General features: G+C 47.8%; 1 protein-coding gene across 4 annotated transcripts in view; it reads left to right on the forward strand.

The window, feature by feature from the left end:
* The window catches only part of KANSL3 (KAT8 regulatory NSL complex subunit 3), a 32,649-nt gene extending 18,390 nt beyond the window's left edge, over window positions 1-14,259 (forward strand). The window contains exons 12-23 of one of the 4 annotated variants that reach the window (XM_084755134.1): window positions 1,439-1,502; window positions 1,897-2,097; window positions 2,252-2,408; window positions 3,603-3,680; window positions 5,124-5,315; window positions 5,677-5,758; window positions 6,094-6,224; window positions 7,058-7,167; window positions 7,492-7,714; window positions 8,034-8,167; window positions 12,373-12,422; window positions 13,746-14,259. In XM_084755134.1, the coding sequence (XP_084611260.1) occupies window positions 1,439-1,502; window positions 1,897-2,097; window positions 2,252-2,408; window positions 3,603-3,680; window positions 5,124-5,315; window positions 5,677-5,758; window positions 6,094-6,224; window positions 7,058-7,167; window positions 7,492-7,714; window positions 8,034-8,167; window positions 12,373-12,393 (1,393 nt within the window). In that variant the 3' untranslated portion in view covers window positions 12,394-12,422; window positions 13,746-14,259. Of the gene's footprint in view, window positions 1-1,438; window positions 1,503-1,896; window positions 2,098-2,251; window positions 2,409-3,602; window positions 3,681-5,123; window positions 5,316-5,676; window positions 5,759-6,093; window positions 6,225-7,057; window positions 7,168-7,491; window positions 7,715-8,033; window positions 8,168-12,108; window positions 12,279-12,372 lie in introns of those variants that run through there. The other 3 variants (XM_084755133.1, XM_084755136.1, XM_084755135.1) reach the window with 3 other exon arrangements.
* The last annotated feature ends 1,466 nt before the right edge of the window (window positions 14,260-15,725 follow it).

Raw genomic sequence — 15,725 nt, forward strand, 5'->3', positions numbered from 1 at the left:
TAAATAAAGTCAAATTTTGGGAGGGGTTTTAAGGAAGGTGGTTTGTGACTTTGGTCATTAAGATAGTCTTAGAGTGCATCTCTGTTTGTTTATTGAGATAGTCTTATGATGTAGCTCTGGCCATCACTATGTAGACCAGGCTGGCCTGGAACTCACAGAGATCCACCTGCCTCTGCCTGGAGTGCACTGCCATGCCTGGCTTCAGTTGTTTATGTTCCTGGACAGCATGGACATATGCCTGCTCCTGTCCGTTGGTTCTCTCCTTGGGATTATTGGAGGAGTCTTTCTGGCTTTTGTGATTGTTTGTTGGTGTTTAAAGCCATGCTTTCGGGTAAACACGTTGTATTTGCAGATACTCAGATGACCTTCCCACAGAGAATGGAGTGTGTGTGTGCTGAGTTGCTTTGAGGGAACGGGGAAGGATGGGGATGCTAGCTGTTGTTGAGTTGTGTTGTGATGCTGCTTATGAAACACTGACATGGTTCCAAGATCAGTGGACTAAGAATTGGGAAACCTCAATTAGTCTTAACTCCTTTATGTAGAAGTTTGGGTAAGTTGCTTAACTTCTGTAACTCACCGTCCTCACCTGCAAAATGAGGTATTTTTTAGGTCAGAGGTCAACTACCAGTCCATTGGGAGAAAATTATTTGAGACTCTTGTCTTTGACATCAAACTTTTACTGTACACGTTCCATTTTATTTTATCTTATTGTTTCAAGATAGGGTCTCCCTATTATAGCCCTGGCTGTTTTGTAACTTTTCAGGTAGCCAAACTGGCCTCAAACTCAAACTCTGCCTGCCTCTGCCTCCTGAGTGCTGAGATTAAAAGCTTGCACCACCACACCTGGCTAAAAAAATTATTTTTAAGTTATATTTTTATTATTGACTTTGTGTGTGCAGGTGCTCCTATGCATAACACATTTATGAAGGTCAGAGAACAACTTGCAGGAGTTAGTTCTCAACTTAAGCAATGTGGCTCCTGAGCAACTCAGGTTGGAGGATCAACATAAGCATAAGTATTATTTGTATTAAGCGCATCACTTAATTTATATTGGAGGTTAAATATACTTGTAATAATGTTGCTCTTCGTGGTATAACTTAGGGGCCTGGTTTTCTCTTTGACAGGAGCCTCAGCCAGAAACCAGGTTTTTGTTATTTTTAGATGGGGTCTTACGTTCTAGGTAAAAAATGTGTTACAGTGTGCTTGCGCTCTCTGTCTCTGTCTCTCTGTCTCTCTCTCTCACTCTGTGTGTGTGAGTGAGTGTGTGTGTGTAAGTACACATGAACCAGGACAAGGGAGCATGTCGTGCATGTGGAGGTCAGAGGACAACTTTGACTTTGAGGGTTGCAAGTTTGAACTTAGTTGTCACGGTGTCTCTGAGTGCTTTTACCCACTCAGTGACGTCACTGGCCTCACAGTTTCTCTTTTTGCTTCTTAGAATAAGCAAAGCAAAGAAGAAATCAGAAGGGTTGACTCAAAGCATGGTGGACAGATGTATTCAGGTAAACAGCTTTCTCTTATGTGTTGTAGCTGCCCCCTCCTTTCTGTTGTGTTAGGCTTCATTGTGTAGCAGTGGCAACAGCCTTTGGACCATGAAGGGATCAAGTAGGCTCTGTGCTATACCCAGGTCACAGTCAAAGAAGTGGGGGGGAGAGGCAGTAAAGGAGCAGAGGCGCGGTAAACTAAGATGAGCGTCACACGGAATAGAGGACTGGAGCATGCCCAGGGCTTTCACATAGGCACTTGTTGGTCTTCCTCAGTGTCGCAGCTAAGAAGCTTGGCCTGTGTGTGGCTTGCAACCGTCGTTTGAGAGTGGAGTTCTGTTTAGCTTGATGCTATCTAGGAGGGCCCTGTTCTGCAGAAAAGGACTAAAGCCTGGCCTCCTTTGCACACCAGGATGAGATTGTGGACTTCCTGACGGGGGTGCTTACCCGTGCTGAGGGTCATGTGGGCTCCGAGCCTCGGGATCAGGATGCTGAGAAGAAGAAGAAACCCCGGGACTTGGCCCGGAGAGACATGGCCTTTGAAATTCCTGAGCGAGGCAGTCGGCCTGCTTCCCCAGCTGCCAGGCTCCCCACATCCCCCTCAGGCTCAGAGGTAATGTGGGCAGGGAGGGGCACCTTTGCTGACCTCTGAACACATGGTTGTGTCTTCCTTCGTAGATATATCTGGGAATTCCTGTAAGGGGAGATCCAGGGAGATGTGCCGAATGATGGTTGGATGCAAATCTATTTGAACCTTCTCTACCCAGGATCTCTCCAGTGTGTCCAGCAGCCCTACCTCTAGCCCTAAGACCAAAGTGACCACAGTCACCTCTGCCCAGAAGTCTAGTCAGATTGGGACGCCCCAGCTACTGAAAAGACATGTGCAGAGGACAGAAGCTGTGCTGACCCACAGACAAGCCCAAGGTATATTCTCCCTTCAGCTAGTGTCATGTGGCAGGTGGGAAGTATTAGATCTGCGGCTTTTTCAGGGCAGTGAGAGGCTCTTGTATTGCTTTTAGGCAAAATCAGGTTGAAATGTATCCCAAGACTGTGTAGTCCTAGGTGTTGTGGTCATTAGTCACAGCCCTGTCTGGCTTGTGTGCTGGAGACATTGAGCTCATAAGTTGACTATATGTAGTGGCCTGACGTTTTTTTTTTCTCATTATTAGTTGGAGAAGCTGCATATTTTGCCAACATTCCTGGAATCTGAGGACTTTCCAGATGATAAGCACAGACTGCTTGATTTTATTCCTCAGATTCTTGGCTACCTCACTCTGCCCTTCTTTGATTGGGTCTAACAAGAGTTAAGAGGTCATGATGGGGCATATTGGTCAGGGTTCTGCTGTCACACTGCAGGTTGGGAAACATTTGTATTGTTGAAATCAGGGTTTGAAGGGATCTAAGGCCATGTGAGGAACTGTAGAAAAGGGCAAAGTCAGTGAGTCGAGAAAGAGGCATCGGTGGCTCTCCTTGTGTTGGCCTGTTCCACTCCCCACCCCACCCACCCCACTCCCACATGGTCCTCTGCTTCACCTCCTTTTTTGCTTTCAATGGAGCCAACGGGTTAAATAAACTCAGGCTTCTTAGGAAGTACTACTAACAAGTGTAAGTGGCTGGGTGAAGGCAACAAAAAAGGCTAGGTGTCTGTGGTCCATGTCGGTGCTCTGTAAATGCTGCTTAGAGTGGAGTTCCTGGTGGGATTCCCTTAGAGATTTGGTGGAGGCAAGCCAGCTGGTTGCTGTATTTCTGGATAGCATGGTTAATGGAGAAACTAAGGTGATGTGGTAGGCTGAGCTTTAGGATGGGACCCAAAAGTGTCAGTGGGGACAGCAGCAGCCATAAACCATGGCCGTGGCAGAACTGATGGGTGGGCAGGAAGTCATAGTTAATGTAAACAGAGCCCTCACTGCCTGCTGCCTCCCTCTTTGGAGTTAGCTTGCCCTAGCGCGTTGAGGCTTGGCAACTGCCCCGTGTGGCAAGTGCACAGCAAAGTCAGGTTCCAGATCCATGTGGTTCCCTTAGAAGGAGCAATTGACTGTTTCCGTCTTTCCTCATCCCACTCTGTGTCTCTGCTCTCTAGCTGGCTATGAGTCTATAATTCTTTCTGGTTCATTCCAGCACAGTTTGCTGCTTTTCTGAAACAAAACATGCTGGTGAGGAAAGCTTTTCCTCCCGGCACCTCCTCCTGTCTCTTTGGTGAGTATCGCTTTCACCTGCTCCCGTAGGCTTGCTGTTCTCCTCCCCCGCCTCTCACTGTTTCCCCTTCTCTCCGCTCTGTCTCTTCTTTTCCTCTCTCTCCTGTCTCCCGACTCTTGGAACCAGTTCCCCTCGCCTATGCCGTGGCATTTGCCTTTCTCAGTTCTTTCTGTTGGTTTCTCATGGTGTTTTTTGCTTGCTCACTGGTTTTTCTGCCGTGCGTCTTGGCTCTGTGTCTCTCATATGCCTGTGGCCTGCTGCCTGTGAGCCTGCGTTTCCTTGTCTGCTTTCTCCCTGTCTTGGTTGTTTCCATCCTAATTGCTGCAGACACAAGAAGCACTTAGAGCACTTGGCCTTTCACCTCTGCCTTAGGCCAGGACATCCTTAAGCAGCCCTTGGTTCCCTCACTGTAGCCCCATGCCAGGAGCACCCCATGCTCAGTGGGCTACTGTCTTTCCCTATCCCCGCCTGTTTGCCTGTGCTAAGAAGGACTAAAAAAAGGAGATACCTCGTCTGAGTATAAAGAGTAGGAAAACTGAGAAAGCTCAAGGTTAGCAAGTCCAGAAGGCTTGCCTTTATGCACAGTGCTCTGTTAGAGTTAATGGGAGACCATATCCCCAGACCTGGTTATGGCATCAGCTATTTCTGCCCTATTATCTTTGGGCAGCAGCTGAAAAGCTACCACTCCCAGTAGTTCCTGAGCGCCAGCAATTCATGGTGACAGTCTGTCTGCCCTGCCTCCATTTGACAAGCAAACCCCTCCGACTTGAGCACCTAGGGCATGATAGAGATTCCTTAAGCCCCATGAAAACACCCTTCTGCTGCAGAGGATTATATGATCTGCCTTCCATATGTTCCTCATAGTGTTTACTGTCCCCAACTATGGGACAGCACGGGACAAGGTGTATAACAGGAAAATGGTCACATTCCTTTATTTATTTATTTATTTATTTACTTAATGTATATGAGTGTTCTCTCTGCATGTACACCTGCAGGCCAGAAGAGGGCATTAGAGGGTGAGCCACCCTGTGGTTGCTGGGAATTGAACTCAGGACCTTTGGGAGAGCAGGCAGTGCTCTTAACTACTGAGCTATTTCTCCAGCCCCCAACATTCCTTGAGTCTGGAAAGTGCTGAGAGACACTGTGCTTTTATTCTCTGGTATTGTTGGTTTTGCTAGACAACATAAGCTTGCCTTTTTATCCTCTGCTTCCTACCAGCTCAAGGGCCCTTCTCTTCCCACTCCAGGGCAGCTGGAATGGACTGGAACTATCTCTGAGATGCTCCAGGTTGGGTCCACAAAGGGTGGGACCTGAGGTAGAAATAAGAGGTGTAACCTGTACTTGGGGCATTTCTCCTGTGTGTCCCCACATGGCTGCTTCGGGCAGCTTGACCTATGGTATTTATGCTCTTACGGGAGCTCTTACTTCAGCTCCATTTCTTAGTTCCCATTTCATCAGAACCAGTGGAGGAGGCAGAGAAAGAGGAGCTTAGGGTCCAGCTGAAGCGGCACCATCCTTCCAGTCCTCTTCCTGGTGCAAAGCCCTCAAAGCGACCGAAGATCAAAGTGTCCCTGATCTCCCAAGGGGACACAGCTGGAGGGCCATGTGCTCTATCTCAAGGTGGACCGACTGAAGGTGAGTCTTTGTGGAGTGTTTGGTAAAGGCTGACTAGCTTTGGCAGGCAGCCCAGCCTCTTGTCAGAGTGATGGACACCTGGGGCAGAGATGGTCTGAGGTCATGCATGGTGGGAAGTGGCCATCACCTTGCCTCAATAAGGGAGACAATATACATGTACCTGTGGAGCCATTTAGAACATTATATATTTTGCCCCTTTTTGGGTTTCAATTAAAGCAATGAGGTACTATAGAAAGTTTTAAAATGGAAGGAAGAACCCCCAACTCTCCTGTAATAGTGTAGCTATTCTTTTTTACCGTCCAGTCTTAAACTTACCTTGGTTTAGGGCAAATGAGGACTGACCTTTGGTCCTTGTTTGCAGCTGCTGGAGGGAAGCCCATCACCATGACGCTGGGAACATCAGCAGGAGCCAAGGAGCTCACTGGACTTCTCACCACAGCCAAGTGAGCCTGCCTTTGCTCTTTCCTCATCCCTCCTTTCCCTTCGTGGAACTCTGGTTCATTTGGTGGTCAGGGACATGAGAGACTCTAGAGTCTGTCTGTTACAGGCATGTGACTTTTTTCTGTTTGGGAGCTTTCTTTCATTTCTGTCTGTTCTGGGTTCATCTTGTGACTTTACCTAAGTCTTGAGTCTTTAATTTAGACCTGGTTGTTAGGATGGAGATGGGGCTTAGAAGCTGAAAGGAAGAAACAGAAAACTCTTCCTTGCTGACTTGACGCTGCTCCCTGTGGCTGTGGCTGCTGCCTTTGGATGACAGAGCTCCTTCCTTTTTGTCCAGGTCAAGTCCTTCTGAAGGTGGAGTTACAGCCAGTGCAGCCCCACCTGTGGCTTCCAGCAATGCCACACCGAATGCCATCCACACACTGCAGAGCCGCTTGGTGGCCGCTTCTCCAGGCAGCTCCCTTCCAGGTATCTTGTAGTCCATCATGGTCCCAGCCGTCTTTTAGATCTGCTGGAGAGTGGTCTCACACCAGGAGCTCTGGAACTGGGCTTGGAGGGAGTATCTCTGCTCTCCCAGTGGTTGCAGAAGATAGGGGGAAGCTTTGGGGAGGGAAATTCCTTCTCTTTGCTATCTGTAGGAGCTTTGTCCTCCATTGTGAGGATGGGCAATGCCTGTATTGTGTGTGTGTGTGTGTGTGTGTGTGTGTGTGTTGTTGTTGTTGTTGTTGTTTTTTAATACCTCTGACTAGATAAAGCTAGAGGTGGTGCTAAACTGGGCATCAGCAGAATGAGCTGTGCTTTACCTGTTTTGTCGTTTACTGTTTCTGAGCCCAGCCTGCATGGAAGGACTGCTTGCCTGATCCCATGGATTAGAGCGTTACTGATTTACCTTCTCTTTAAATAGATTTTTACTTTGAGGTTGTTGAACTGTGTAGAGTGTGGTCAAGTATCTGAATCCACTTGGCTTTAAATTTGTCCTTTTTCCCTAGAAGTAAAAATAATTTGGGTTTCTGAAAAATGGGATTCAAGGCCTCTGGTTTTCCTTACGTTGTTCAAAGTGCAGAACTGCTGGCTTGGAACAGATTAGGAATGCAGAGCAAATCCAACGCAGTGTCTGGCATAGCACCTCTCCTTGTGTGGTATTTGCTTTGTGTGCTGGGAAGATGCCCCTGGTCCTTCCCTGCCCTGGTACTGAGGGCAGGGGTTCCCTAAGGGCAAGTTTATGATGTTGGTAAGTGTGGCCACTTGCAGGTACATGCAAGTGACTAACCACTGCTGCTATTTGCCATGTCCTCTCCTAGGGGCCACTTCAGCCAGCAGCCTCCTCCAAGGCCTCAGCTTCAGCTTGCAAGACATTACTAGCAAGACCTCTGGCCTCCCAGGAAGTCCCTCCCCAGGGCCAGCGCCACAGGTATATCATCTGCTATGCTGGGCAGTGTGGGATTAGGACTTCTTAGTTTTGTCTGGCATTAGTGAGTTAAGGACAAAGAGCGTTCTAAATACACAGCCAAAAAGGTACCAGACAGTATAATCTATGACTATAAAACAAAAACAACGATATTAGCTCCCTCATACATTTGTGACGATTAAAGATGATGTATGAAGAATTCCTGGAAGAGTACCTTAACATGTGGCGGATACTGTACATGTTACTTTTAATAGTAGCTTGGGCTCTCTAGGCTCTAATGTTGCTGTTGGGTGGTAACTTCTAATCATCTGGTTGTGTGTTCAATAGGCCACCGGTGTGAAATTGCCAACCCCCATGCAGAGTCTAGGTGCCATCACCACAGGCACAAGCACCATTGTCCGTACCATTCCTGTGGCCACCACTCTCTCCTCCTTGGGTGCCACTCCTGGTGGGAAACCCACTGCCATCCACCAGTTGCTGACCAATGGGGGCCTCGCTAAGTTGGCAAGCAGCCTACCTGGCTTGGCTCAGATTTCTAACCAAGCATCAGGTAAGTCTCATGAAAATAATGGGGACTTCAGATCTGGACATTTCCAGCTCTCGCATGGGCACCGTGTACGTCCACTCACTCCACATGGTCCTGGCCTTGGTTCTTGGGTTCAGCTCTGGATCCTGCCCTCACAGAGGTCTAGAGAACACAGGCTGTTTGCTGCTGCCTTTCAGATTTACCGATAGGGCATAGACCTACCCACCTAGGAAGGGAGCCAAGAGGACGCTTTATATGGGAAGAAGCTGTTACCTGATGAACGGAGAGGCTATGAATCAATCCCTTTTCTTTCTATCTTTATGTCTCCTTTTCTCTTGCTTAGGCTTAAAGGTCCCCACCACCATTACTCTGACGCTCCGGGGCCAGCCCAGCAGAATCACCACACTAAGCCCTATGGGCGCAGGAGCAGTGCCATCCGAGGAGCCCAGCTCCCAGATGCTGCCCTCTGGCTCACAGGTGAGTTGGCCTGACAGACCCAGGAAGTGAGCTCCAGCCCTAGATAAATTTGGACTCTGAGGTTTATAGCCTTGTCAGTTTGAATTTCCTTGTCTGTAAAACTGTTGTGAGGATTGAGTTTGTACATACACAGGTACATCCATGGCTGGGTGTAGTGTTGCTGTGTATTTCTCTCTTCTTCCCTTTCTCCTCCCACTCTTGGTTTTGCCCTTCAGAGCTTGTGAGTAGAAGCTGATTCTCAGATCTTGTCTTCATTGCTGTCTTTAGGGTTGGTATAGCTAGGTTTTTTAGGGTTTACTCAGGAAGTTGCCATCACTTCTTAGCTGATCCCATTATGACTTTTTATAAGTGCTCCTAATCTGAAAACATTGATCTGAGGGCCCATCCAGAGATAGGAGCTAAGTAAACTCAGCCTGGCCCAGCACTGCTCTTCTCTAGTAGCTCAGCTCAGCCAGATGATCTTCATATGGGCAAGGACTGTGCAGGCTGCATATTTTGGACGAGCCCAGCTCCTGTCCTGGCACCAGGCCAACCTACTTGGGCACAGAGGATCTGGGTACTACTGCAGGCACCCTACAGTTCCTGAGCCATTCTCTGGGGAGGAAAAAAAAAAACAGAGAGGTGGAAAGCACTTTTTCTTTTTTTTACATTGTGTGTTTGTGAGTATGCATGCATCATACCATGCCATGATACATGTATGGAGATTGGAGGACAACCTATGAGAGAGAGTTCTCTCCTTCCTCTATGTGGGTTTGGGAACCAAACAGGCAATCTGTCCTGGTGGCAAGAACCTTTATCCACTGAATTGTCGCTGTGGTCTAGAGGAGATTTTTATGCTGTTTTCAGACAGCATCTGTGTAGGCCCGGATGCCTGGAACTCTATAGACCAGGCTGGCTTTGAACTCACAGTGATCAGCCTGCCTCTGCCTCTCTAGTGCTGGAATTAAAGGTGTGCGCCGCCACACCCAGCTATCGTGATGTTATTCTTACAGATTTTCCAGATTTCTCTTTTATTTTTATATTTATTTATTAATTATTATAATTTTGGTTTTTCAAGACAGGGTTTCTCCGTGTTAGCCTTGGCTATCTAAACTCACTTTGTAGAACAGGCTGGCCTGGAACTCACAGAGATCTTTCTGCTTCTGCCTCCCGAGTGCTGGGATTAAAGGCATGCGCCACCACACTGCCCGGCCTGCACATTAGTTTTCATGTGAATAAAATGGGTGCATTATTGCTAGGCAGGGTCAACTGATGGTCCTTCTCCAACAGTCAAGGGCCTCTTGGGACAGTGAGGGTTATCAAGTGCAAGTTTCCAGGTTTAGCTCAGTGTTCACACTGCCAAGCAATGTGATGTTAAGGAAAGAACACTTTTCTGGGTTAGGCCTTGTTTTCAGCTGAGTGATCACATGAATTTTTGAGGTTTGGGCTGCAAAAGTATCTTTTATTTGCCTATTTCATTTGTTGTCTGGGAGGCTTACTGTCTCCTTCTGCTAATAACCTAGGCCCAATCCTGGAAGCTTCTAGCCTCTGTACAATCTAACCTAGGCCTAGAATGTTTTTAGCCTCTGAGACTTACTGCTTAATAGGCTCATCCTTACTGGGCTGGCTGGTTCAACTCAGTTGTTCTGGCTGAGATTTGGTCTGGAAGTGCTCTGCTTGGCCTGAAACTAACTCAGGAATCTGCTCCAATTTTCTGGCTTCTTCTCATCTTCTGGCTCGTTCGTCTTCATCTGAGTTCTCTCTCTCTGCAACCCATCCCTCTATTACTGTCCTGGTAAAAACTGCCTCCTCTCTCTGTAAAACTGCCTCTTAAGTAGCTTTCCTGTCTTCTCTTTTCTCCTGAGAGTTGGGTGGGTGTATCCTATTCTGTCAAATCTTCTCTGATTTGTCACCTTTTTGCCACTCAATTAGATATCACTTTCATTTAGACATCATTTTCATGGGTTCTTCCTTCTACAAGCTAACTTTACCTTTGTTTGGGATTAAAACATGTACCACTGCACCTGGACCTAGCTTTTCTTCAACTGATACTTGCTCTATATCAGGCTGGCCTTGAACTCAGATCTGGTTGCCTCTGTCTCCTGGATTAAAGGCGTGTTTATATGCCAGCTGGATCACACAGACCTGGAAGATCTTTGGGTGTAATCTTTTGCCAGAGCAGCCATGCTCTGAATTAGCATTCCTCTACCTTTGGCTTTTCATCGACTTTGGTGTGGAGAGTGACTTAAGTTATTACCTTATCTAGACTTTGTATTGCGGTGATAAGACACCATGACCATAAAGAGCTTAGGGAGGAAAGGCGTTACACATGTCCAGGTCCAGTCCAACAGGAAGCAGAGTCAGGGCGGGAGCCTTAGGCGGGTCCTGCGGGCTAGCCTGCTCTCAGGGCTTGCTCAGCCCATGTTCTTAGAAGACCCAGGACCAATAGCCCAGGGTGACATTGTGCACAGTGAGCTTGGCTCTCCCACATCTGCTATCAGTCAAGAAGATGCACTGTAGGCTTGCCCAGCCAATCTGGGGGAGGGTATTCTCTCAATTGAGGTTTTCTCAAAATTACTCTTCCCTGTGTCAAATTGACATAAACTAGCCAAAAGATTCAGGGACCTTAAAAACACATACGTCTAAAAGATAAAAACAAACCACCCATTTTTGATATTTGTGAGGTAGTTGGAGATTTGAACACTTTACCGATAGTTGTTCATATTAAGACACCGTTGGCTTTGTTGTTGTTGAGACATGCCCTGAAATATGTAGCTCATACTGGTCTCTATTTTAGCGTTCTTCCTGAGCCTCCTAAGTACTGGTGGTTACAGGTATTTGTCCCAGTGCCTAGCATTTGTTAAACTTTTAATATGTGCTAATGATGTTTTACCTAACTTTTTGTTGTTGTTGCTTGAGATTGGGTCTTACTGTATGTAACCATGTCTGGTCTAGAACTTACTTTGTAGATTAGGCTGGCCTGAAAATCAGAGACATCAACCTACCTCTGCCTTCTAGGTGCTGGAATTAAAGGCAGGAGCTATCGTGTCTGGCTCATTTTTTTTTCAGGGTGGGGATGGTCAGGTGTTTCCCTACCAGCACATTAAGTAGACCTAGTAAGTCAGTGAGGGTGGTGAATGCCTGTAACATCAGCATCCAGGAGATAGAGCATGCTCCGCTGACACGGTCCAGTGGGGATTTACCTTAAAGAAGAAGTCACTGTTGTCGTCTCCTGCTCCTTTACGTCTTCGTTTTTATGATTACTTAGTATAGTACTCATGCATGAAATAGATTAAAAAAAGAGTATAAGTACCAACTAACTTTTGTTGGCTGGGATGAGCCGTCATGTGTGGAAAGCTGGCGTCTGCAGTGGAAGAGGGCTGTAATCTGAGCGCGCACTCTTGCTTACTCCACTCTCTGTCCTTTGGCCACACCATGATGGTGGCCCCTGGGAGGCCCTCCGCTAGCTGTTGCCCATGCCAGTGGGGCTCACTGCAGCCTTGCGGGGGTCCCCTGTTCAATTACATTCACTTGAAATCAGGACAGTGGACAGTGACCTCCTGTGTGCAGGTCTGTCCTGGGGCACGCAGGAAGTGGAGCCTCTGAGAGTTTATGAAACCTTTCTTCATCCTTCCCTCTCATGCTCTTCATCCTCTTCACTGTGTCCCTGCGGTTCCTGAAAGTGTGGAGTGTAGACTTGCTGAGCTTCAGCTGTTCCCTGTTTCCAGTCTGCAAGGCTCGACAGTCTGAGACCCTTCATGCCTCCAAAATTCCCAAGAGCTAAAAATGATGCTGTCAGAATAGTCATGGACATTTCCCTTTGATTCTGTCTAGTGACACACTGTGTCCTTTCCTCTGTGTTCCTTTCCTGTCCTTGGGTGTGACAAATACTACCATGTGGCTGAGCATGACCTTTGTGGCTGTTGATGCTTTACACACGTTATCTCACTTAATTCTCGCAGCTATCCTGGGAGGCAGGGGCTGCCCTCTGTGTCCACAGTAAGGGGACGGAAGCTCACAGAGCCCCTTACCCTAAGGATTGGCCAGAATTCTGACTCCAGAACTCATGTTCCCTTAAGTTCATGGACACAAGAGCATCTTATTTGTGCGTCTTCTTTCTATTGATGATTACACTGAATGGAGTTCTCGGGTGTGGGATGATTGAGTCAGAGAAGGGGTGTAACCTGGCCAAGCTTTGACCCCTTTTCACTCTTCTTCTGCCACAGCGCCTGCCTCCAGCTCCCTGAATGTGCCAGCGATGTGTCCTCCTTACCAGGTTGGTGACAGCTGCCTCAAGGTGAACAGTGTGGTCCTGCTGAGCCGTCCGAGTGTCTGAAGACATCCTTAACACAGTCGTTTTCACCTCCCCACCAGCTCTCTTTGTGGGTCTTGAGAAAGCGTTAGGCCAGGTGATAAAAGTGCCAGCAAGGGAAGCACGGTCAGGGCCAGCAAGCTGGTTCCTCGGATCCCCAGCAGGATCCCCACCCACTGGCCATGGGTGGGTTGTTGGCATTTCTAGCCCACACTGATGTCAGTATAGGACTGTGGGCTGCGGTCTCATAATGAAGGCAGGGGAACCGAGCTGTCAGCTTTCAGCCTTAGGCTGCTCCAAGACGAGGGAAATGGTGGTTACCAGATGAAAGCTAGCCCCTTTCTCTTCTTTTTCTTCTTCATGGTGTTTTATGCACTTCCCTGTACCCGAGAGCCTGTAGGTCCAGAAAGACTGAAGTTGAGGGATGGAATAGCAGAGGAAGTGGTTGGCAAGATAAGCCCACAGACCCTGTGCTGCTGACAGTTCAGGCTGGGAACTTTGCAGGATACTTGAGGACGTAGAGAAGAGGAGTTTACATTGCCAAAGGGAAACCCTGAATCCCTGAGAGTCCTGTCTGGTGCCTGGCGATGAGGCAGGTTGACCAGCTACCATGTTGTATCTGCTGTTCTAGAAAGCGTGGGCAGTAGGACAGTGAAGGCTGTGCTTCGGAGTTTGTTACCTTTCCTTAGAACTTTGTCTCTCTGCTTAGAAGTAGGAAGGTTGTTGCAGTGACTACTGTATGTGAGCCTTGCAGATCATGGTCCCTAGGGAGGCTGAGCCTCTCGTTTCCTGTTACACCAGGCTTGGGGTTCGGCTTTGAGTTTGTGTTCCAGAGCAGGCTCCTTTCCTTTTCATACTCGGAAGGTTTCCATCAAGAAAAGAAATAAAGCAGCCCAAGTGTGATTTTGTTCACGGGGCCATATACAGCTACACCAAAGCCCCCTCACCTGTTATCTAAGTGGACACATAGTGTTGAGGGGCCTCAGGCAAGTCAGGTTTGAGAGGTGTGATAGGAGTAAAGAGGTCTCCAAATGCCACACTTGACCTTGGCTGTGGAGCTGCACTCACACTGGTTCACAGAGTGGGGCTGTATTCTGAAATTCAGAAGGTATTCAGTGAATTTGAGAAGGTATGATATCTAGAAGAGGCCTCCAGTACTGGGGCCTTGATAACATCATAGGTCAGAGCATATAACCACCAAAGAGAGGATAAGACTGTGGGGCTCTGTGAAACTTTTAGGGAACATTTAGGTTGTCAGAGGGCTCTGAACAACCCTTTGTGACTTAGGAGAAGAGCTTGAACAACACTGGAGGGGCTGCTCCTGAAAGATGCTGCCCCTGTGTTCTGGAACCAAAGAAAACTTGTATCCTGCTTTGGTGGTGAATCTGTGTGCATCCCATGGGTGACTTCTGAGGCATGGCCTGCATACCCTGAAGAACTGCAGGACTGAGGAAGGGGAGCTACAGCACACTGACGTCACCTTTGAGCGGCTCACCATCACGGAAGTGGCTGCAGTCTATAGATCACATTCCTGAGGTCCCATCTCAACCCACACTGCTTGGGATGTGGAGACCCACCTCGTGGCAGACTTGGGCGCAGCCTCAGAAGGTAGTACTCTTATGAGTGTGTGGAAGGATCAGGAAAGCTTTACATTCTCTCAGACAACACTGAGACGCAAAGACTTGTCCACCTTTGGTTGTATCACTATAATAATTTGGAGTGGATGAATTCAAAGAAGTGAGCCAGAGTGATGGTTCTGATCTTAATGTTAGTAAAAAGAATAAGAAAGCCTTCACCTTTGTGTCGCTTCAGCTTGTTTTCATTTGGTTTTGCATTGCCTGGGATCATCTTGCTACTGTCAGCTCTGTGAGGCGCAAGCACTAGAATTCTTAAGAAAAATGAAAACAACCACGTTTCGTGTAGTCTAGGCTGGCTTCAGATTCACTGTGTAGTGGAACTGGCCTTAACTCCTGAGTCTTGTGCTTCTGCCTTCTGAATGCTGGGACTACACATTTGCCACCACACCAGCTGTCACTCCCTTTATAGGTGAGGAAGAGGTACTGTTCTGGGTTCTGAGATGGAAGACCAAGAATGGAGATTAGCCCAGGAAGTGAGGAGAATGTGGCCTTTTCCATTTTCTCATCAGGCAGAGAGTGAGTGCTGCTGCCTGAGTGGAGTTCTCATGAGGCCTGCCAGCAGGTAGGACCTCTCACTGTTTGCCCTAATAAACGTGTATGCATTCTAAGGTTGGCCCTTTGACCTTGAGATAAGGACTTAGGTGAGGATGAGTGGATTCTAACCTTGGGTTACTTGCTATCGGTATCAGGAGGGAACTCACCCCACCCACTCTAGCCCTTAGATCTTTCTGGTCTTCCATCTCAGAGCCTAGAACAGACAGGAGCCTACACATCTTCCCCACCTGTAAAGGCAGTGACAGCTGAGTGTGTGCGCAGAGCCTGTAATCCTCCCAGCATTCAGGAGACAGAAGAGCGGGGTTAAAGGCCAGGTCAGCCGCATAGTAGGGCTGCGGCCTGCCTTGGCATTACTGAGCTCCCTCTAGCAGACATTTGACACATGAAACTACCTTTAGCAGATAGAGCAGATCATTGACTCTGCTGCTGAGTCAGATAAAAATGAGGCTCTGATATAATTAAGATGAAGCAAGCCTTTGTTGTCTTTTCGTCTCCCTTTCTAAGCATGCTTTAGGAAGAAGCAGAAACTTTACTCCCTTAAGTGGGTACTTTTCACCTCCCAGCTCCTTGTTCGAGTCGGCTCTTCCTCTAGCCCAGACTGGCTTGGAACTCAGGTAGCTGCCCGCCTCAGCTTCATGAGTGCTGAGATTATAGGCATGACCCCCAGAGTCTGACTTTAGAAAGCACCTTACTGGGTGCCCTGGTGCTTGCCTTGTCTTGTTTCCAGGATTTGGTTGTTAGTTTTAAATTTTATCAATTTTAATTATTTTCCTTTATGTGTATGAATGTTTTGTCTGTGTGCATGTATGTGTGCCTTTGGCATCCCTGGAACTGGCATTGCAGGTGGCTGAGACACCAATTTGGTGCTGGGGATTGAACCCATGCCTTCTGCAAGAACATTTTGTGCAATGCTCTTAACTGCTGTGCCATCTCTCTAGCCCCTCAGGATTAGTTTTTTTCTGTTGTCACAGGACTGTCTAGAACTAGCTCCTGTGTTGGATCCCCATTTCTCAGTTCAGATCCCAAAAGCAGAGCACGACTGACCTGAGCCTATTTAGGTTCTTACCCCACCCAG

The sequence above is a fragment of the Acomys minous genome, assembly GCF_964271855.1.
Source record: "Acomys minous genome assembly, chromosome: 13".
In the NCBI taxonomy this organism is placed as follows: Eukaryota; Metazoa; Chordata; class Mammalia; order Rodentia; family Muridae; genus Acomys; species Acomys minous.